The sequence below is a fragment of the Arachis ipaensis genome, chromosome B9 (genome assembly GCF_059453495.1).
Source record: "Arachis ipaensis isolate K30076 ecotype BB chromosome B9, ASM5945349v1, whole genome shotgun sequence".
NCBI lineage: Eukaryota > Viridiplantae > Streptophyta > Magnoliopsida > Fabales > Fabaceae > Arachis > Arachis ipaensis.
This window is the reverse complement of record NC_142444.1, coordinates 96446858-96468629: the sequence shown is the minus strand read 5'-3', so window position 1 is coordinate 96468629 and position 21772 is coordinate 96446858. Positions and strand designations below refer to the sequence as shown.

General features: G+C 35.4%; 1 protein-coding gene and 1 pseudogene across 1 annotated transcript; one reads left to right on the top strand and one right to left on the bottom strand.

The window, feature by feature from the left end:
- Positions 1-3641: 3641 nt before the first annotated feature.
- LOC148545552 (uncharacterized) lies at positions 3642-10140 on the top strand (annotated as a pseudogene).
- Positions 10141-16228: 6088 nt separating this feature from the next.
- LOC107619712 (uncharacterized) lies at positions 16229-21772 on the bottom strand. The gene is made up of 14 exons (XM_016322007.3): positions 21553-21772; positions 21007-21135; positions 20394-20486; positions 20108-20236; positions 19392-19475; positions 19190-19308; positions 19006-19107; positions 18718-18834; positions 18182-18238; positions 18034-18100; positions 17697-17750; positions 17489-17578; positions 17297-17335; positions 16229-16719 (listed from the first exon to the last, which is right to left on the bottom strand). The coding sequence occupies exons 1-14, from the start codon at positions 21592-21594 to the stop codon at positions 16624-16626; spliced, it is 1218 nt and encodes a 405-aa protein (XP_016177493.1). The 5' UTR covers positions 21595-21772; the 3' UTR covers positions 16229-16623.

The window sequence follows — 21772 nt, the reverse complement described above, 5'->3', positions numbered from 1 at the left end:
GGATTCGACCCTTACTCACGTAAGGTATTACTTGGACGACCCAGTGCACTTGCTGGTTAGTGGTACGAGTTGTGAAAAGTGTGATTCACAATTCGTGCACCAACCACCTTCCGGAAGCCATATCTTGAGCTACAGAGCTCCGATTGACGAGCTGTTTGCAGCCACACAAAGCTCTCAACGAGCTCTTCGTTTCTATCTAAGTTTTGCTCATATGATTTCAATACTCAAGCCGCAGTTTCCAGCCCTAGATTTCTGCATTTTTGGGTTAGAGTTTTTAAGTAGATTTTGTGATTTTGCTTGTTTAGGTGATCTCTAGTAGCGGGTAATTGTCGGGCCTTGCCCCAATCACCATTGGATAAGGTAAGGAACCTCTATATCCTTGTGGTTTAGTGTAGTGTGAGCTTTAGTTGTTGATGCATGGTTATGTTGTATGTATAAAGCTTGTTTTTGGAGTTGGTTGTGGTTTTTAGTTTGGTTTTAGTGGTTTGGAGCATGATAGAAGCTTGTTGGAGCCAAGCTTTTGGTGTTTGCGCATATTGGAAATCAGTCAAGGTATGGTTTTGGTTTTCTTTACGTAATATGTAATATTTTCTGGACACTTAGGCTAGTTGACCCTAAGATAGGATTGAATGATATTGGCGTATGAATAATTATATGTGAATTTATGTTAATTGTTGGTTGTATTGGATTATGGTGGTTGATGATGATTGTTGGGGATTATTGGTATTGATGAGTATTGATGGTGATTATTTATATTGATGAATAATGAGGATTATGAGAATTTAAGGTAATAAGTTAATGTAAAATGTTTGTGATGATTTGAAATGGAGGATATTGATGATTTATTATGTGTGATGATATATGTTGATGATGATTTTGGATTTTGAATCTTGTGGTTGATGTTGTGTTAAGGTTGGTGGATTATTGATGGTGTGTAAGGTTGGTGTTGGGTAACTTTTATGATAATGATGGGTGGTAAGTGATGGATCTATGTATAAGAAATTATTGAGGTGTAATGTTGTTGTGTAATATTTGAGAGCTTAATGATTTGATTGATGAATTGGGTATGGAAATGAAGAAAATGTGAATTTTAGATTGTGGAATGAATTGGAGGATATGAGAATATGATAAAGGTACATTAGGAATGTTTTGAATATGGAATAAGTAATTTTGGTTTGAGAGTTGGTTAAAGTTGAGTTTTAGTGATTTTGGTGAAAAATGGATTTTTGGAGAACTTTGACAGATCTATCTTGAGCTACGGTTTTTGAAATTGAATGAATTTTATATCAAACTAAACATAATTCAAAGAGCTTTAAAATGATATAGATTTTGTAGAAATCGAAATTTTGTAGAGAAAGATATGATCGTCGGAAGTTGGTGCCAGAAATCTGAAATTCTTTGATGCTGCAGAATTGTGATTTCTGGTTTGTGTGCGCATGCACACCTTACGAATTTTGCAAGTTGTGCATACACACAGCCCTTTGCGCACACACACGTTGGAAGGTGCACTCTGTTGAGGGCGTTCGCACGCCTTGTGCGAGCGAATAGAATTGAAAAATTTTACACTTGTGCGTACGCACACCTCTATGCATTCGCACACATTTTGAAAATCCTCTTGGGCGTACGCATGCACACCCTTGTGCATACGCACATGCCCTGTTTTTCAACTAAATTCTTATTTTTAACTGTTTTACCTTTCCGGCAAGCTTGCAAACTACCGTAACAGTTGTTTAAAACCTTTTTGCCAGTTTTAGGTTCTTGAATCAAGGGGAAAATAATAAAGAAATGAATAGGGATATTGTTAGTTATGAGTTTAGAGCTGGTGACCTAGGTTTGGAAGGATTGTGTAGTTTTCTAGCTTGAATTGGTGAATGTTGAGCTGTGAAATGTATGGTTGAAGAGATTCATGAGGAATGGGAACACTTATGATGAATTTGAAAAGTTGGAAACCAGTGATGGGATGGTTTTGATGAGTTGAGAACTCAGAAAGGAATGGTAAAAGTATTGAATTACATGAGAGGGTGCGGAGCCTATATCTCCGTCGTAGTAGATTTCTCTTCTGCATGAGTAGTTGTTGTTGAGAGTGTGCGGAGCCTATAGCTCCGGCGTAGCAGATTTCTCTACTGCATTATTAGTTGTTGTTAAGAGTGTGCAGGGCCTATATCCCTGGTGTAGCAGACTTCTCTGCTGCATGAGTAGTTGTTGTTGTTTCCCTCTTTGCTGCATGAAGTGTGCAGGGCCTATATTCCTGGCGTAGTAGACTCCCTACTGCATGAGTGTGCAGGGCACTATATCTCTGGCGTAGCAGATTTGCTGTTGCATGAGTGTGCAGGACACTATATCTCTAGCGTGGCAGAAAAGGCTACATCTAGAAGGATGTGTCGGGTTGGCATTTACGAACCGACAAGTGATATCACGAGCCAATAGGACAGACATTCATCATATGCATCTCTTATGTGTTTGTTTGCTTTGATTACTAGAGTTTGCCTAATTGTATAATATGCCTACTTGCTTCTTGAATTAATTATGATATATGAATACTACCTGTGTTTTACTTGATTGCATTATCTGTGATTGTCTGATACTGAGGAGGTTAGGTAGGAGGTGGCGATGGGATTGTACAGAGGTTAGGTTGGTGAAGATTGTGGGATGTAGCGGTGTGACTAGTTCTAGTTAGAAACCCCCTAAGTTTAGATAACCCCGCTGATGGTTTATAGTTTAATTTATTTATTTATTTTAAGCTTGAATATCGGTTTGGTGTGAAGTTCTAGGATTGCCTTCGGCGTCCCGGAACCTTACATATTATATTATTGGGCACTAATACCATACTGAGAACCTCCGGTTCTCATTCCATACTTTGTTGTTATTTTTCAGATGTAGGTCGTAATTCACCTTGGTGAAATTGTAGACATGGTGGCAGAGCGGGGTATGATTTCTTCCTGGTTTATTTCTATTTTATTTTTTGTTGTAGTACTTTCTCTCACCCTTTTTGTTTTAGACTTTATAGCCTTAGGGGCTTACTTAAGAGATAAGTTGTATAAACTATTTTAACTCCAAAACTCTGTATTTCTCTGGTTGTAACTAGTCGGCTTAAACTCCGTAAGCTGCGGCTAGTTTCCTATGATTATTATACTCTTATATCTATATATGTTCTATTCTTTTGCATCTATACCTTGTATCTTATGCGTTAGCTTCGTGTGAACGTTTCGCACTTTTGTAATTCTATCTTTGAGCTTAATCCTTCATCGGGCTTCTAGAATATATTATTTCCTTCTATATATAAATATGTATTAGCCTTAGAATTGTTGTAACCTTTGATTAACCTTTGCTTTACGGCATGAGGTAAGGTTTAGGGTAATTAAGGTGTTACATTTAGTGGTATCAGAGCAGTTCGTCCTCGTTAGCCTGAGAGATGGACCGATTGTACTTCGTTGCACACTCTGGGTCATTTTTTTGTGCTATTTAGGATATCTGTTTGATATGCATAGCATGCTTGTTTGTGAGTGCCTTTGGGGATAATTGAAGCACTGAGATTGAGATATTGAGACTGATCACCTTGATATCAATTTTTTGGTGTGAAAAAGAAACCCGAATGGCAACTCTCGGATGAGGTCGATCATGTTAACGGAGAGGTAGGGAGGATGACTAACCTAGCCTATGCGTTACGAGTTCAACATGTTCCAGAAAAATCTGTTCGTGGAGTTTGTGGCATATTGGTTGATGGGTGCGGCTCAACAGCAGTGGCAACGGAAGTAACGATGGATGCTTTTGTGGTTTTTAACTATGATTTTCAGTTTCTAACTGGTATGGTCTTGAATCTTGTTGAAAAAGTTTTAAAGCCTAAAATGATTTTGAAATTTGGTTTGGAACTTTGATTTAAATGATTTGGTTTTGAAAGTTGGTCGGAACTCTTGGTTTAAATGATATGGTTTAAAAGAAAAGTGAGTTCTCTGATTTTGTTCATTTGTGAATTTGGTTTCCAATTTATCTTATCAAAAGGGATTCAAATTGAAAAGTTTTTATTTAAGAAAATCGTGATTTAAAGTAATCGACTTCCGAGTAAATGATTTTTGACTCTTTTGCGAAAGCTTTAACAATGAACTGGTTTAGAATAAACTTGTTTTGAAGGTTTTGGAAAAATGTTACAAAAGTGGTATCTGGTTTTAAGGGAAAATTTTGGATTCTTAATGACGAGAAGTGACGCAGCGGAGGTGAGAGGGGACATCGACACAGTAGAACGCTTCGAGGAGGATATATCGCGTAATTCGAATTTTCGAGGGTGAAAATTTTATTAGGAGGGGAGAATGTAAGAACCAGAGTTTTTCATGTAAAACCGTTTTAATAAAATAATTTTTAAGTGCCCGAAGTAGATTCAAATTTTAGAAGTTTTAATTTGAAAATATAAAGGTAAAATTTGATTTCAATGAATTTTTCTGAGTTGGAAAATGTATCTTTTTCGAAAAGTTTTTGTAAAAAATTGCGTACTGGCGCTTAAGCTAGTAGTACCGGCTCTAGTCTGTCCAGTACCGTGTATTTTGGAAAACAAGATTTTTAAAATTGATTGGTTGTTTTGAAAGGACAAAAATAATTTAGAATTGAAAATCGGGCACTAATCTTAAAGCTTTTGGCCCATTTCTAAAAACGCTAACGGGTTGGACCAGATCCAAACCGGGCACAAGGCCCAACATATATATACATCTTTAATGAGCTTTCAGCTCATTTTTTACCTCCAAGAGAGAGAAAGGCACGGATTAAGAGAGAAGGGAGAAGAAAGGGGGTGACACTATCCATCACCACATTACGGAAGCCATATCTTGAGCTACGGAGCTCTGATTGACGAGCCATTTGCGGTCATGCGAAGCTCTTCATAGCTCTTTGTTTTTATCTAAGTTTTGCTGGTAAGATTTCAAAACTCAATCCCCAGTTTCCAGCCCGAGATTTCTGCATTTTTGGGTTAGAGTTTTTGAGTAGATTTTGTGATTTTGCTTGTTTAGGTGATCTCTAATAGCGGCTAATTGTTAGGCCTTGCCCCAATCACCATTGGATAAGGTAAGAAACCTCTATATCCTTGTGGTTTAGTGTAGTGTGAGCTTTAGTTGTTGATGCATGGTTATGTTGTATGTATGAAGCTTGTTTTTGGAGTTGGTTGTGGCTTTTGGTTTGGCTTTGGTGGTTTGGAGCTTGATGGAAGCTTGTTGGAGCGAAGCTTTTAGTGTTTGTGCATATTGGAAATTGGCCAATGTATGGTTTCGATTTTCTTTATGTAATATGTAATGTTTTTGGACACTTAGGCTAGTTGACCCTAAGATAGGATTGAATGATATTGGCGTATGAATAATTATATGTGAATTGATGTTAATTGTTAGTTGTATTAGATTATGGTGGTTGATGATGATTGTTGAGGATTATTGGTGTTGATGAGTATTGATGGTGATTAGTTATATTGATGAATAATGAGGATTATGACAATTTAAGGTAATAAGTTAATGTAAAATGTTTGTGATGGTTTGGAATAGAGGATATTGATGATTTATGATGTGTGATGATATATGTTGATGATGATTTTGGATTTTGAATCTTGTGGTTGATGTTGTGTTAAGGTTGGTGGATTATTGATGGTGTGTAAGGTTGATGTTGGGTGACTTTTATGATAATGATGGGTGGTAAGTGATGGATCTATGTGTAAGAAAATTATTGAGGTGTAATGTTGTTGTGTAATATTTGAGAGCTTAATGATTTGATTAATGAATTAGGTATGGAAATGAAGAAAATGTGAATTTTAGATTGTGGAATTAATTGGAGGATATGTGAATATGATATAGGTACAATATGATTGTTTTGAATATGGAATAAGTAATTTTGGTTTGAGAATTAGTTAAAGTTGAGTTTTAGTGTTTTTGGTGAAAAATGGATTTTTGTTGAACATTGACAGATCATATCTTGAGCTACGGTTTTTGAAATTGAATGAATTTTATATCAAACTAAAGATAATTTAAAGAGCTTTAAAATGATAGGAATTTTGTAGATAAAGATATGATCGTCAGAAGTTGGTGCCAGAATCAGAAATTTTGTGATGTTGTAGAATTGTGATTTCTGGTTTGTGTGCACACGCACACACTGGTGTGCACGCACACGTTCGAAGGTGCACTCTGTTGAGGACATTCGCACGCATTGTGTGAGCAAACAGAATTGGAAAATTTTACACTTGTGCGTACGCACACCTCTATGCATACACACACATTTTGAAAATCCTCCTGGGCGTGCACATGCACACCCCTGTGCGTACGCACATAGCCTGTTTTTCAACTAAATTCTTGTTTTTAACTGTTTCACCTTTCCGGCAAGCTTGCAAACTGCCGTAATAGTTGTTAAAAACCTTTTTGCCAGTTTTAGGTTCTTGAATCAAGGGAAAAATAATAAAGGAATGAATAGGGGTATTGTTAGTTATGAGTTTAGAGCCGGTAACCTAGGTTTGGAAGGTTTGTGTAGTTTTCTAGCTTGAATTGGTGAATGTTGAGCTATGAAATGTATGGTTGAAGAGATTCATGAGGAATGGGAACGCTTATGATGAATTTGAAAAGTTGGAAACCGGTGATGGGAGGGTTATGATGAGTTGAGAAATCAGAAAGGAATGATGAAAGTATTGAATTACATGAGAGTGTCCGGAGCCTATATCTCCGGCGTAGCAGATTTCTCTGCTGCATGAGTAGTTGTTGTTGAGAGTGTGCGGAGTCTATATCTCCGGCGTAGCAGATTTCTCTACTGCATGATTAGTTGTTGTTAAGAGTGAGCAGGGCCTATATCCCTGGCGTAGCAGATTTCTTTGTTGCATGAGTAGTTGTTGTTGTTTCCTTCTCTACTGCATGAAGTGTGCGGGGCCTATATCCCTGGCGTAGGAGACTCCCTACTGCATAAGTGTGCAGGGCACTATATCTCTGGCGTAGCAGATTCGTTGTTGCATGAGTGTGTAGGGCACTATATCTCTGGCGTGGCAGAAAATGCTACATCCGGAAGGATGTGTCAGGTTGGCATTTACGGACCGACAAGTGATATCACGAGCCAATAAGACAGGCATTCATCATATGCATCTCTTATGTGTTTGTTTGCTTTGATTACTTGAGTTTTCCTAATTGTATAATATGCCTACTTGCTTCTTGAATTAATTGTAATATATGAATACTACCTGTGTTTTACTTGATTGCATTATCTGTGATTGTCTGATACTGAGGAGGTTAGATAGGCGGTGGCAATGGGATCGCACGGAGGTTAGGTTGGTGAAGGCTGTGGGATACAGCGGTGTGACTAGTTCTAGTTAGAAACCCCCTAAGTTTAGATAACCCTGCTTATGGTTTATGGTTTAATTTATTTATTTATGTTAAGCTTGAATATCGGTTTGGTGTGAAGTTCTAGGATTGCCTTCGGCGTCTCGGAACCTTACATCTTACATTATTGGGCACTGTTACTATACTGAGAACCTCCGGTTCTCATTTCATACTTTATTGTTGTTTTTCAGATGCAGATCGTAATTCACCTCGGTGAAATTGCGGACATGGTGGCAGAGCAGAGTATGGTTTCTTCCTGGTTTATTTCTGTTTTATTTTTGTTGTAGTACTTTCTCTCACCCTTTTTGTTTTAGACTTTATAGCCTTAGGGGCTTACTTGAGAGATAAGTTGTATAAGCTGTTTTAACTTTAAACTGTATTTCTCTGGTTGTAACTAGTCGGCTTAAACTCCACAAGCTGCAACTAGTTCCCTATGATTATTATACTCTTATATCTATATATGTTCCATTCTTTTGCATCTATACCTTGTATCTTATGCGTTAGCTTTGTGTGAACGTTTCGCGCTTTTGTAATTCTTTCTTTGAGATTAATCCTTCATCGGGCTTTTATATATAAATATGTATAAGCCTTAGAATTATTGTAACCTTTGATTAACCTTTGCTTTATGGCATGAAATACGGCTTAGGGTAATTAGGGTGTTACAAAGCTCAGCCCAAACACTCACCAAGTGGGCCCAAGAAGTAGATTTTCGCACTAGGAGTCCATTTTATCTTACTTTTGTAATCCTTAGTCATTAGATTAGTATATATAGACAAGAGATCACCCTTATTAGGAACTTTTGCCCTTTTGCACGCTTCACTATTATCTTTTTGTACAATATGAGCAACTAAACCTCATAAGTTTGGGTTAGGAGCTCTGCTAATTCTCATGGATTAATAATATTACTGTTTCTATTTCAATGTGTCTGATTCTATTCTCTTATGTGTTCTCGTTCTTCAATATTAATGAATTGGGGGTGAACTGTGACATTCATCCTTGTTCTACATGGGTTCTGTGCGAGTCCTGACCCGGATAGCATTGAACTAAAGATAGAGAATCCATTGCGGATTCTAAGAGAGTACCTGGGCAACTTTGGATACGTGACATGAAATCTCGTTGACCGTTGGTTACTGAGGTCTCTTTGGCGCTAAGGCTAGAGTCAGAAAAGCAACATTCTCTAATTCGGAAGATCTGACCTTGTCTGTGGCGTTTTGAGCAAGATCGCGAAGGGGGGAGGATTGCTTAGAGCTTCATCTTCGGCTACAATGAGAAGCCATCAGTCAACTTGATGAGAGGACATGAGTTACTCGGATATGGTGGACTGTTGTGGTTTAGAAGAGATTGACTTGATGAGAGGACATGAGTTAGTCACTTACAGCTGCCATTAAATGAATCATTCATTATTGAAGTAGACAGTAAGAAAAGTTAATCCTGAAAGAAAAAGCATCTCTGAAGCCTTAACTAAATCTTTATCACTGTTTTCACATCAATCTGGTATTTTGTTCTTTATTATTTCATTTATGCGTTCACATACACAACCATCTTTTCTAATCGCCTGACTAAGATTTACAAGATAGCCATTGCTTGCTCAATCCAACAATCTCCGTGGGATTCGACCCTCACTCACCTGAGGTATTACTTGGACCACCCGGCGCACTTGCCGGTTCAGTTGTGCGGAGTTCAATTCCGTGCACCAGTTGTCTTTTCTTAACTTTTTTCTTTGTTTTTGTAGAGAGTATGGCTCCAAAATCTGCTCATATGAGAACACTTAGAAATTCAAAAAAGAGTGCGGTAGCTCGGAACCTCCAATTACAAAAAAAACTCGGATCCTCCTCCACCCGATCTTCTCCGAAGAAGTCAGAGTCGAGCCCCTCCGATGCGAAGATAATCATCCCAACCCCTACTTCCCGACTTATACCCCCTGACTCTTCTCCTCAGTTTCCCTCCTCAGCAGAAGTCCCCTCCAAGAAACTGAAGGTGGATGAGGGGGACAGCATTTATACGAAGAGTTTTGATGTGTTGGCTTGGGGTGAAAAGAACCTTCTTCCTCATTACCATGTGAGCATGGATGACGTGGCCCTTCAGAATCACCTCCAAACCTTAGCTCGTGGCGGACTTCGCACGGTCGGTGTGTGTGTACTACTTTGGCTAGGGAGCTGAGAAACACTCTTATTCAGGCCACAATTAGTGCTTTGGTGGCCGCTCGAGCTGATTTGGAAAGGTTTAGTGATATTAAGAAGGACCTGGAGAAAGGGAGGGAGACTTTGAGAACCGACGTTGAGAGAGCTCAGGAGAGGTCAGTGAAGTCGGAGGCTGCTGCTATCTTGGCCGAGGAAAAGATGAAGAAATCGGAGGAAAGCTATACTCGTGTTTACGGGGAAAAGCTGGAACTCCAAGAGGAGCTGGAGAAGATGAAAGAGAGATGTGCTGAACTTGAGGAGTAAGTGGCCTTGGGGATAGACGAGATGTTTGAGAACCTAGAGGCTCAAATCAAGGTCTTGGCTCCCGACCTTGAACTTTCTCTTTCACGGACAATATTGTGGTGGATGGCAAGATTGTCCCTGCTCCTTATGAAGATGAGGAGGAACCTCCCCTTAACCCGAAGACCTCGGGTCCTCAGGTCAGTCAAACCTCAACGTCGGAAGCCCTGCCTGAAGTTGTTTTCGTGGAGACCTTTTCTTCGATTCCTGCTAGTATTCTAGCCGTGTCAATATCTGTTCATCCTCCAACTCCCTCGGCCAAGAAAAAAGATGCAGTCACGGGCGAGGACCTTACCCCTTTTATTAGGGTTACCCCTTTTATTAGGGAAACGTCTTGAGCCCTTTTTGATTCTATGGGTCTTATAATATTTTGACTTTTTTTTATAATTGTTGGTAGTTTTTTTTTAACACTTTTACCTTTTATTTAGTTGTTTCTATAACCTTTTTATAAAGTAATGTTCAATAACTGTTCCTTTATATCACAGAGTGCTGCTCTATTTTTTGTTTGTAGCTGGATTATAGTTTGCTTTGACTTTTGAGCCATAGCAAATTTTATTAATTTAAGAGTTTCCTTCCACTATTCCGACTTCTAACAGTCAGCCTTTATTAAGTTACTTTCACAGCTCGTTTTTATCCATCCTCCTTGAGGTCACTTTATACGAGTTGTTTATATAACTTCTTACATTAACTTGTACCTCGTCGCTTCATCTTTCCAACCATGTTTAGGTCAGTTAATGATTTTTGCGGTTTGTCAAGCTTAAATTAATGCGTTCAAAAATAGAAAACTTTTGAAGAAAGAAATAGGATGGAAATTTTTATTAGTAATTAATAAATTCCTCTACAAATTTACTTACTAGAGGCTCAGGTGCCCTTATCCCCTGTGTTGGTGCCTCGTTAAAAACCCTTCTACCCGAGAAAAAGAGTACACCAAGGCGCGAGGTTTGCTTTATTTAGATGTAGTATTTTCTAAGGTTACATGTGTACAAAGACCTCGGGAGCTCCCACCCTTGGAGATTGGATACTTTATAGTAACTTTTGCTTAAGACCTCTACTATCTTGTAAGGTCCTTTCTAATTTGCTACCAGCTTTCCTTCTCCTGATTTTTATACTCCAATATCATTCCAGATCAAGATTAGGTCATTGGTGGCGAAGTTCCTTTTTATCACATTTTGGTTATACCTTAGAGCCATCCTTTGCTTTAGAGCTTCCTCCCTAATTCGATCTCTTTCTCGGACTTCGGAGAAGAGGTCGAGCTCTTCCTTTTGTGCTTGGATGTTAACTCCTTTATTCTAAAATATGACTCTAGGTGATTCTTTAGCTATTTCTATGAGAATCATGGCTTCCATTCTGTAAGCAAGTCAGAAGGGTGATTCTCCCATTGTAGAATATGGTTTGAGGTGGACGTTCTTGTCGTCCTCCTTCCTCATCCTATCTTCTTTTTCTCGGGTCTCCCGATTTATCAGCCAAGTATCGGTCTAGCCAACCTTCTATGTCTAGCTTTTCTATGACATTCTTCAAATCATAACATTCGTTGGTGGAATGTCCATAGAGCTTATGGTACTCACAGTATTCTGTCCGACTTCTGACCTTCTTGTATTTGATCGGGCGAGGAGGTGGAAGCTTCTCTGTGTGACATATCTCTCTGTAAACATCCATCAGGAAAACCCTTAGAGGAGTGTAGTTGTGGTACTTTTGAGGCTTCTCTATATTTTTCTCCACTTTCTTCTTGGTTTCCTTTTCTTTATCCTGAGGTTGGTAAGGCAGGTTTGACTGCAAGAGAGGTTTTCTGAGTCAGAAATTTTCCTCCATATTGATATATTTTTCTGCCCTTTCTTGAACTTCGTTCAGAGAAGTCGTGTTTCTTTTGGATATTGACTAGGAGAATAGTCCTTCTCTGAATCCATTGACCAAGCCTATGATCACAGCATTCGGTGGGTAGATTCTGAATTTCCAGGCATGCATTGTTGAACTTTTCCATGTAATCCCAGAGAGATTCTCCGACCTCTTGCTTAACTCCTAGCAAACTCGGGGCGTGCTTGATTTTATCCTTTTCAATGGAGAACTTGGTTAAAAACTTTCTAGCCATGTCGTCAAAGCTAGTTATCGATCTGGGTGGCAGGTTATCGAACTACTTCATGGCCACCTTTGTTAAAGCAGTCAGGAAGGCTTTACAACGGGTGGCGTCTGAAGCGTCAGCCAGGTACATTCTACTTTTGAAGTTGTTGAGGTGGTGCCTTGGGTCGGTTATCCCGTCATAGAGATTCATATCGGGTGTTTTAAAATTTCTAGGAACCTTAGCCTTTATGATCTCTTCTATAAATGAATCTTCTCGGCCTAAGGGGCTTTCTTCCTTATCCAACCTGTTAGTCCGGTTTCGAAGGTCAGCTTCCAGCTTTCGGAGCTTTTCTTCTAACTCCCTCTATCGTCTTGCTTCTCTCTATAGCTCTCGTTCTGCTTCTCCTTGTCGCTCAGCCTCGTGTTCGAGCTATTTCAATCGATTTCTCTAGCCATTAACTAGGTCCAAGATCTCGGTTGTATGAGGGGGCTCCTCATTTTCAGGATAGTGGATTTCGGAATGGACCCTCCTGGTATGTGGATTTCCTAATGGCCCTTCTTCATGGGGTTCACGCATTTGGTGTGATAGAGGCAATATAAGGGCATTGCCCTCAGGTTGGGACTCAGCTTTAGATTCAGAAGTCCTGTAGACGTCTTCATGCTGGTAATCTGCCATTATCAGAAGGTGAATTCCAAGTCCCCGACAACGGCGCTAATGTTCCGAGGGTTACCTGAAACATTGATTTGGACCTGAACGTGAGGTCCATATCCCTTTGTGTGGGAGTGTCCAACTTGATGGTGCTGAGGTACTGCCTGTCTGAGTTCCTCGTGAGGAGGTGGGTGGTGGTACCTACAAGAGACTCCGATGCTTAAGTTAGCAAGGGCTTTAGGCAGGTTTTTAGTAGATTAGAACGTGTGTTATACCTGAGAGGTGTCAGTATATTTATAGTAGAGTCAGTAACCACCTTTATTGGAATAGTTCCATCTTTATTGATGGATAACTGCTCCCTTTATCTTGGGAGTTTATTAGGATATCTCTTCTAGATGTAGCGGAGGGATATCCGAAAGCAGTTTACTTGTTTGGACAAGTAGAGCTGAACCCCTCTGTTAGTGTACAACCTCTTAAAAGAGGTCAGATATGCGATAGAGGCCATCTTCTAAAGTTGGGTCCTTTATCCATATTGGGTCTGACTTTATGTTTTAGACCAAGATATGAACACTATCATATATGGACAGATCTACTTATTTTATTGTGAGGAGAATTGTCTCCATAAGTTTTTAAAAAATCAATAATAAATATGTATATAGATAATTGTCCCGTTATAATAATTTATTTGCTCTCATGCTTTAAAAAAATTAATGTATAAGAAATATTTATATTATTAGATATTAATACAATGATAAAAATTATTGTATTATATAAATTTAAAACAAATAATAACTAATAATAATTTAATTATTTAATTACCTAAAATTAAGCATAACTTTTTAAATATAAATGAGATTATTAGTATTTAATATTTTTTATAATATATATTATTTATTTATTTTTATTATTTTGTTTAATTTAATTTAATATTATTTTTGTCAAATTTTTTTCCATAGTATTATAAAATGTTAACTTTGTAATTAAATATAAAAAAAATTAATTGAATCTTTGTTTAATAGAAAAAATATTATTTTATCTATACCTACATATAAAGAGAATGGTGGTTGTTTGATTTGAATTTTTATTTTTTTCACAAACTTTTTATCCTTCTCTCACATAATTTTAGTGAAAATTTAGACATAAAAAAAATAAAAATTTTAAATTAATTCATTTAAGTTGTCCTCTTTATAATTTTTTTAGCTATTGAGTTATTATTCTTTTTTGTACTATATAAAAAAAATAATAAAAATATAATTTGACTAAGCACTAATATTAATAATAAATGTATTACTCATGCAATAGTATTAAAACATTGAAATGAAAAGAATATTTTTAAATTAATATACTTTTAGTTGTGTTAATTATATTTATTTATTAAAAATTTGAGTAACTAAGAGGGCAGCTATAGAGTGCAAAGAAAAGAATAGAGACAAGATTAGAGTAGTCATTCCATCGAGAAGAACTCTTATTTCAAAGGAAACATTTTTCCTTTAATTTAGACCTTCATCATCATCTCCACTCTTCCAACTAAAGAGTATGCAAAGTTAGGTGGCTATATATATCTGTATGAGTAAGTACGAATTAATTACCAAACCAAATAATCAAAGAATCATATATAACAACATGCTTCTTGCTTCTGCTGCTCATGCTCGTGTCCTCATTTTTTTCTTGATCATATTCTCAACCTATTTCAATGTGAGTCTTATTGTCTCTACTATCCTTAAGTGAATACTAAGTACTTCTGCATGTTGAATATATATATATATATATATATATATATATATATTGTTTTATATTTCAAGTTAACATTTAATGCATGTATTTATTTTAGATTTGCCTTCTATAAGTACAATATTATACTAAACTCACTTAGCAGTTAGCAATAAAAAATTCATATTATTACATAAGTTCAGAGTCTCTTAGTAAAAAAATATAATTTTTCAATTTTTCTTTACTCGACTAATATGCAAATAACTTTAACTCACAGATTTTGTGAAAGAGGTAGTATATGTTATAATTACTCTATTAGTGCTTATAGTTTCGTGAAATTTTAATTAGGTTCTTTTTTTTTTTAATTGGGTTTTTGCATCAATTTTTTTTTTTTTTGAATTAGATCCTTTTTTACAGTAATTGGCTTAATTGTATAGGAACCCAACTAAAAAAAAATTAGTGCAAAGACCCAAATAAAAGAGAAAAAAATGTAGGAACCCAATTAAAAAAATTGGTGTAAAGACTCAATTAAAAAGAAAAAAGTATATAAATCTAATTAAAAATTTCGCAAAACTATAGGGATCAATAGAGTAATTAAACCTCTATTTTATTAGTGGAAACATTTTCTATTTTCGTTTTGCATGTATTTTGGTTTTGAAATTTTGTAAAAACGAATGTAGAAACAATAAAAAAAATAAAAGCTTCTTCTTTTTTTTTTTCTTACAAAAATACAAAATCTTAAAAACAAAAAAAAACATTGAAAATGAAAAAAATCACAAACCAAACACGTCGTAGAGTGTACTAAAGTGTCTCAAACTTTAATTAATTTTTTGATGATGATCCAGGAGGCAAACGGGGAGGAATTCATTCCCATGCAAATGAATACAAATAAGATGATGAAGATGAAAGAGATGGTGATGAGTAGAAAAATATTTGGAGGCTATCAAGTTTGTTCAGCTTGCCAATGCTGTGTTGGAGGGAACAGACGGTCATGCGTGCAATCTTCTTGCTGCTATTCTATAATTTGCAACATTCCCGGCAAGCCTCCTGGCACTTGTACCTTTGGCCCTAGGTCTTGTAATTGCCTTGGATGCAGCCTTTAATTAATTGGGTTTTTTTTTCTTTTTTTTTTTTTTTACTTTGTCTATGTAATAATGAATCTCTAGTATGCCATGAAGCTGAGTAATGACAGGCCAAGAATCTATTAGATACTAATAATGTTGGTGTAGTACTATGGTGAAAATTACCAATTTAATTATTAAAATATTAATTTACTCGTCTACTTAAAAAATGTTAAAATTTAAATTTTATTTATAGATACAATAATTCATTAAAAAATATTATAAAAAATTAAAAAAAAAAGTATCGTAGTGAAAATTAAATAAAAAATATAAGGTATATAGCATTTGAAATAACATGACTTTTTTTTTTTTTTTTTTACTCCACATTTCAAAATTTTTATCTAAAAAATATTTAAAATAATTACTTATTTATTATATATTTGTATTTTGTTAAATATAAATTGATAGTATTTATACATAAAATATATTTATCGAAGTTTTCACTATTCAGCCAAAAATATTGTTTGAAAACGAGAATTAATTAAAATGCAAGCATTCAATTCTTGGAGATAATAGATAAGAGAATGCAAGCATTTATGTTATTTTTCTTTTTTTATTGAGTAATCGTAATTAATGTGTTGTGCCTTCTTATTATTCGATGATAATAATATAATAATAATAATAATAATAATAATAATAATAATAATTTTGTACCTGAACCAATTTCTCACTTTAAAAAAATGGAAAATAGGATAAAAATATGTCACTAAAAGAGACCCTTTGAATTCCTTTTTTTTCTATTTTTTGACAAATCTTTTGGCCTGGTTACGATATAGAAAAGAGTAACAAGTAACAACGTTGCATGATAATTAATAGAAAGAGAATCTACAAGGAAGGAGGCTTAATATCACTATACGATAAGGCAATAAAAAAAGGTTTGGGAATCGAAACGTAAACAAAATCAATAAAATAAAACTAAGATAATAAAGATCATGAATTCATCTATTCCTTTTCTGAAATTAAAATTCAAAAGATGTTTCCTGAAGGACTTCATCAATATTCCAAACTTCTTATCCATCATCATTGTGTGCCTTCCCTTATTATTTATTTCATCTTAAAACGCTGATTAAAAATGGAATGAACTAAATATCCCATATGATGCACCTAGCTTAAATTATAATTTAAGATCAAATTACCATAGAGATTCCTCTAGGAATTCTCACTATGAACACTTTAATTTACCTGTATCCAATTGAATTTTCTTCTCTTTACATGAATGGCGTGTCTTTTTTTTATGTGCAGAATTTACATAAAATTTTTGAGTGCCACTTTGATTGCATCACTGGCTAATGAAATGGATCAACCCAACATGGATCCTCTTCAACTGCCTTTTTCCAACGTTTTTGAAACAGATCTAATTCCCTGAAAGACTGTCTTCTCACCTGCACAGCCTCCAATATGTTAGTAAAAAAAAAAAATTCAATAAAAATAATTCAAAAATGACTAAGACAATGGCAACACACTGTACACTAATAAGTAATAACAGAAAATTAATCGTATACTAGAATCTTAAATATATAATAATACTATGTGTATAGGCCTTGCTTGATCCCAAAGTAATTATGATATATTAGTGATGAACTGATAGATACTCTACAAATTTGGAAATTAATTAAAATAAGTGAATGTAGTAATAAGTATTTCAAACAAAAAATGCAATATATGAGACAAGGGGAAGGAATTAACATGGAGATAGTGGTTTTCAGTGTGACTTAACTGTTTTTTCCTTTGATAATATATCTTTTTTAGCACTATAGAAAATATGTTCATGGACTTGAGAAAACAAATTCCATACGACAAGTAGAGATCAAAAGATAGTTACATAATTAGCTAGAGATATCTATATAGATTAAAGGTGACAAGTAAATATGTTAGAAACTTTAAAGTTTTTAACTTAATATGTTAAACGATTCATTTTATTGCATTAATCGACAAGCAATTAATAAGATAGTAACTTACATCAAGTCTATGATCCTGTTCTTGAGGTTGAGAAGAATCCTGCGAATAACAGAGTAGTCGTCTCAGTTTCAAGCCAGATAGAACAAGTGACAGAATCCAATTAAAGTAGATGATATGAAAATATAATTTTTTAAAAACTTAATTAAGAATTTCTATGCTATTCAGCATCAATCAAATGCTAAATTTCGTTACGTTTGGCTTGTCTGCTCCTCCAAGGGTAGGACGATTGTAGTGAATTATGTATTCAGCATCCACAACACCAACATTTTTTGTTCGGTCACCCTATATACAAGAAACAAAGTCACATTGAACTAGAAATTAAAGATTAAAAAATAAGAGAATATAGAAAAAATAGAAAAAATAGAATTGAAGAATCCAAAAAACAATAAGCATAACATGCCTGAGCACAATATCCGAGCTGCATATCAAGACCCCATGCATGGATCAAGTCATTCTGTAACATAAACAACAAAAGTTGAATGAATATGTAACCATTTTGCAAAGCAATTCTTCAAGTAATGCCTATATATACGAAGCACTGAGACGAAAGGACAAAAAATCTATATTCTCACTATTCTTAAATTTTGTATGAACGGAAAATAAGACAAATGTTATCTCGGGAAAAAGGCATTTAGCCTGTTTCTCCAAACAAGTTCATATCTCAGTATTTTTAAGTATTTGTCCTAACATTGTCCTACACAATTACAAAATGAGGCTAAGAGAACAGAATAGTGCACCTGAATCATATACCAAACGCAACGCCATGCAGCTCTTGAGAAAACAGGAGCCATCATTTCAATCCACCTGAAAAAAATAGATAATCTTTCTTCAAGTCTAGGAAAGTAAAGAGAAAGCCAATTGAATTACTTATTACCGAAACTTTACCCGGTACAAGGAGGAGCAGTGCTGCTCAAATCACAACCTCCAGTTTTGTATGTCCTTCTGCAAGCACAACCAAAAGTATGTAAGAACATGATTGTGAGTAATGCATCTTCAAAAGCTTTTCGTTAAGCTATGCGTTTCTTCTATTTAATTTTCTCTAATAAATTCATCTTCTCGTTCTCAGATTAAATGTATGATTACAATTTGGTAACTACCTTTTAAGTACTAAACTTCAAAAGCATAAGCAAATCTTGATGTCATATATATGCATGGGAAAATAGAACACCCAGAAAAGTGTATCAAGAATTGGATTTGCTTATAATACTTTATTCGAACCAAAGAGGCTTTCCATTCAATATTTGTAATACAAATTGCTTATTTGTAGTAATGGTCTAACTTATGATATAATGGGGAGGCAGAAATCTTGAGAATAGTGAAAATATTTTTGCTAGTTATGTTCTTTCTAAGAACATATGTTCCACGAAATTAGAAAATATCATAGCTGACAAAAAAGAATAAAAAAGCATATAAATGAGAACCTGTGTACCATCGTCCGTTTACTACGTACAGTTATCTGATGATGAACTTCAGAAAGTTGAGGATCAAGAGCTGGTTGTGAAATCTCCAGCCCTTCACTTTTAATGATAGATATATAACTGAAAAATCATTTGAGAATCATTAAGATTTTGTCCCATTATAGGAGTGCCCATTTTTTTTAAAAAAAAACAGAAGTAATCTTCCCCTATTTTGTTTTTAATTAAACAATCCAAGAGCATCAAACTGTATTTTTTATAATTTTCAGAAATCAGAAAGGGTTTTCAACATACTTATCTGGGTGGAACTCTTCAACTCCAAGGTCCTCATCCCAAAGGAAAATGTAATCGTATTCTTCAACCATATCGGGGTGTAAGAACCGCTTTGCGAACCACCTAATCATTGGAAACATGTTCAGGTAAGACTCACTGAAGAAAAATGAAATATGGGAAGGGAATGAAATGTGAGGATACCGACCATTTGCCTTGATTGAGTACTGCCACATGAATGACATGATCATTCCAGTCGAATTCCTTCCAATCGTCGACAATACCATCATAGTGAAAGAGCATCATAGTAAAATTAGCTGCTACAAACTGAAATTTGGAGTAGAAGGAGGGTCACAACACGTGGATCAACTTGGATTATTAGTAATGAGAAAACTATATCAGACTGGTACCTTTTCAACCATTTTGTCCACAAGATCCTTCTGCTTTATCCCCACTGCCATCGCAAACAAGTTTCTCGTCATGTTTACCTCCTCCTGATAAAGTATAAGCAAGTCAGGCATACTATAAAGAAATGAAAAGTAACTAAGACTATTATATCATGATACGTGTTTCATGCCGTTGAAGTGTCAATTAAAAAGATTATGTAAGCTATACCAATAACTTTAAACACAAACAATAAAGAATAAAAATGCATCTACAAGGAGAGGACAAACTTTCAAAAGATATCTAAAGTCCAAATGCTCCCATATCAGGATATGGTGGTGATCTTGCCGCAACTCAAACAGAGCAGGGTATCTCAAAAATTCTTTCAATTTTAATTCTGGACACTTGCCTAAGTATCTTGGCCTCGTATATGAGCACATTTATTAAAGAGTTTAATTTTAATTACTGTAAAAATTTTATATTATCATATTCACTCATGGGATCATGGTATAAATTTGGCAATAAAATATATTGGATGTCTGTAAAACCTAATTGCATTTTACATCTTTACATTTTCAAATCAAGGATAGTATCATCGTGAAGCTGTACATTCAGAAACATATCAATCACATCACTTATAACATGATGTCCCCCTAAAACCGATGGGCATTGGAGAAACTGCAATACCCTATTAACGCGCGGAATTCAAGTATTCAGTTATTCATGACTGACTGAAACTTACAACTTGTCTGCGCTGATGATGCTTCTTCCTTACGGCAGGAATATCCCATAGAGGTCGCGTTTCAAAGCTGGAAGTACTGGACACTATACCAGCAGGTAATGCCTCGCTTCCCCTAGGCCTGCACTGGTTCTACTAAACAAGATAAACAAATATAAGCACCAAAGTTTTGAACATCTAGAATAATAGAACAATGAATATGACTCGTCCAGGGAAAAAAACAATTAATCAGTTAAATATTATGTACAACTTAGTGGATTAAGAATGAAGGCACGGTAAGAGAATGAACCTTGCATTTATCCTTAACTATATCAGTTTCCATTTTCTGAGTCAGGCTGTCCACATTTTGATTCCGAGTGTTCACACTCCAGGTTGTTAGTTTCTGTAGTATGACACGTAGAGGATCATTCTATGATTGGTGGGAAAACAAACAGTACTTAAACAAAAGCCAAAATCAAAACTGGTTGCTTGAACTATAATCAAATACCCTCCAACTTAAATACAGGGCACACTTTAAAACACTGATTTTGTTACCATGGTCGATAACACAACAACTAAGCCTTGTCCTACTTGCCGATCAACTACAATGATCAAATGACACCATAGTGCCTAATCATAAATTTTATCTGTGTTTGAACTGTTTATATTTAAATCTTCCAATAATTTCCACATTTTCTTAAGTCTCTCGCTACCTCTAGCTACGAATACCTTCCAATTCCATCATCTGATTCACTTCCAACCCTAATGTAACCCTTGACAAGGCTTCACTAAACATGTCCATACCATCTAAGCCAAAATTCTACCATCTTTTCTGTGATCTTAGATTATAGATAGATCGTCATCAATGCAGAGAATCGGTTCAATGTTTCATCCTATGTTATGATGCTTCTATTTGTTCATACCTCTCTGTAGCCTTGCGAGAAGGACGAAAAAGCGAAGAACAGGCCAAGACATATCAAACAAACTGCTGGAAATAGGGTATAAGAACAACAATAGTTTCTTTTACTCTTGGAATCAGCAACCAAAACAGCCTGATTCAATGCAAAAGATAAGAATGCTATTAGATTGAAGACAATAATAACACACTAACTCTGAAATTGAATCGAATTGAAAGGAAAAAAAAAAGTTAAGCATTGTTGACGTGAAAACAAAATCTAGTTCAACTGCATGACATGAAGTGTTTAAGCAAGTAATCGATATCACCTATATGGATATAAAAACATTGAATTGGAACATATCCTAATCAAAGAGTGATTTGCGTATCAAGGTGATGAATAAAAGCGTAATTTGAATAACAAGGTATAATGTAACCCTGCGAAATTGATATCAAAATCGGAAGCAAAAAAGAAGAGGCTACGGTTTCTGAAAATAAAAATTCAATTAAAAAGAATAAAAAAGAGAGAAAAGCAAGCAATAGCGATGATAACATGTATATATATTATATATACCCGAGAAGAAGAAGAAGGAGAAGAAGATGAAGGTGACTTCATATTCTGGCGTTGAAAACGCAGAGAATTCTCTGCAGAGGGCTATGTCGTTCTATATGTTACGCATGAACAATTCAAAATAAAAAGTAAACGGAAGAGAACAAAAGAAAAGAAAAGGAAAAAAAAAGAAGTAGCAATAATTGTTTGACGAAAATATTTTATAGTCGCAATAATTAGGATT

Coding starts and splice junctions, on each gene's coding strand:
- LOC107619712 (XM_016322007.3), bottom strand. CDS start 21,594: ATGAAGTCACCTTCATCTTCTTCTCCTTCTTCTTCTTCTCGG. Junction 21,136..21,552: donor CTCCTTCTTCTTCTTCTCGG/GTATATATAATA, acceptor GCATTGAATCAG/GCTGTTTTGGTTGCTGATTC. Junction 18,101..18,181: donor ACTGCTCCTCCTTGTACCGG/GTAAAGTTTCGG, acceptor TATTTTTTTCAG/GTGGATTGAAATGATGGCTC.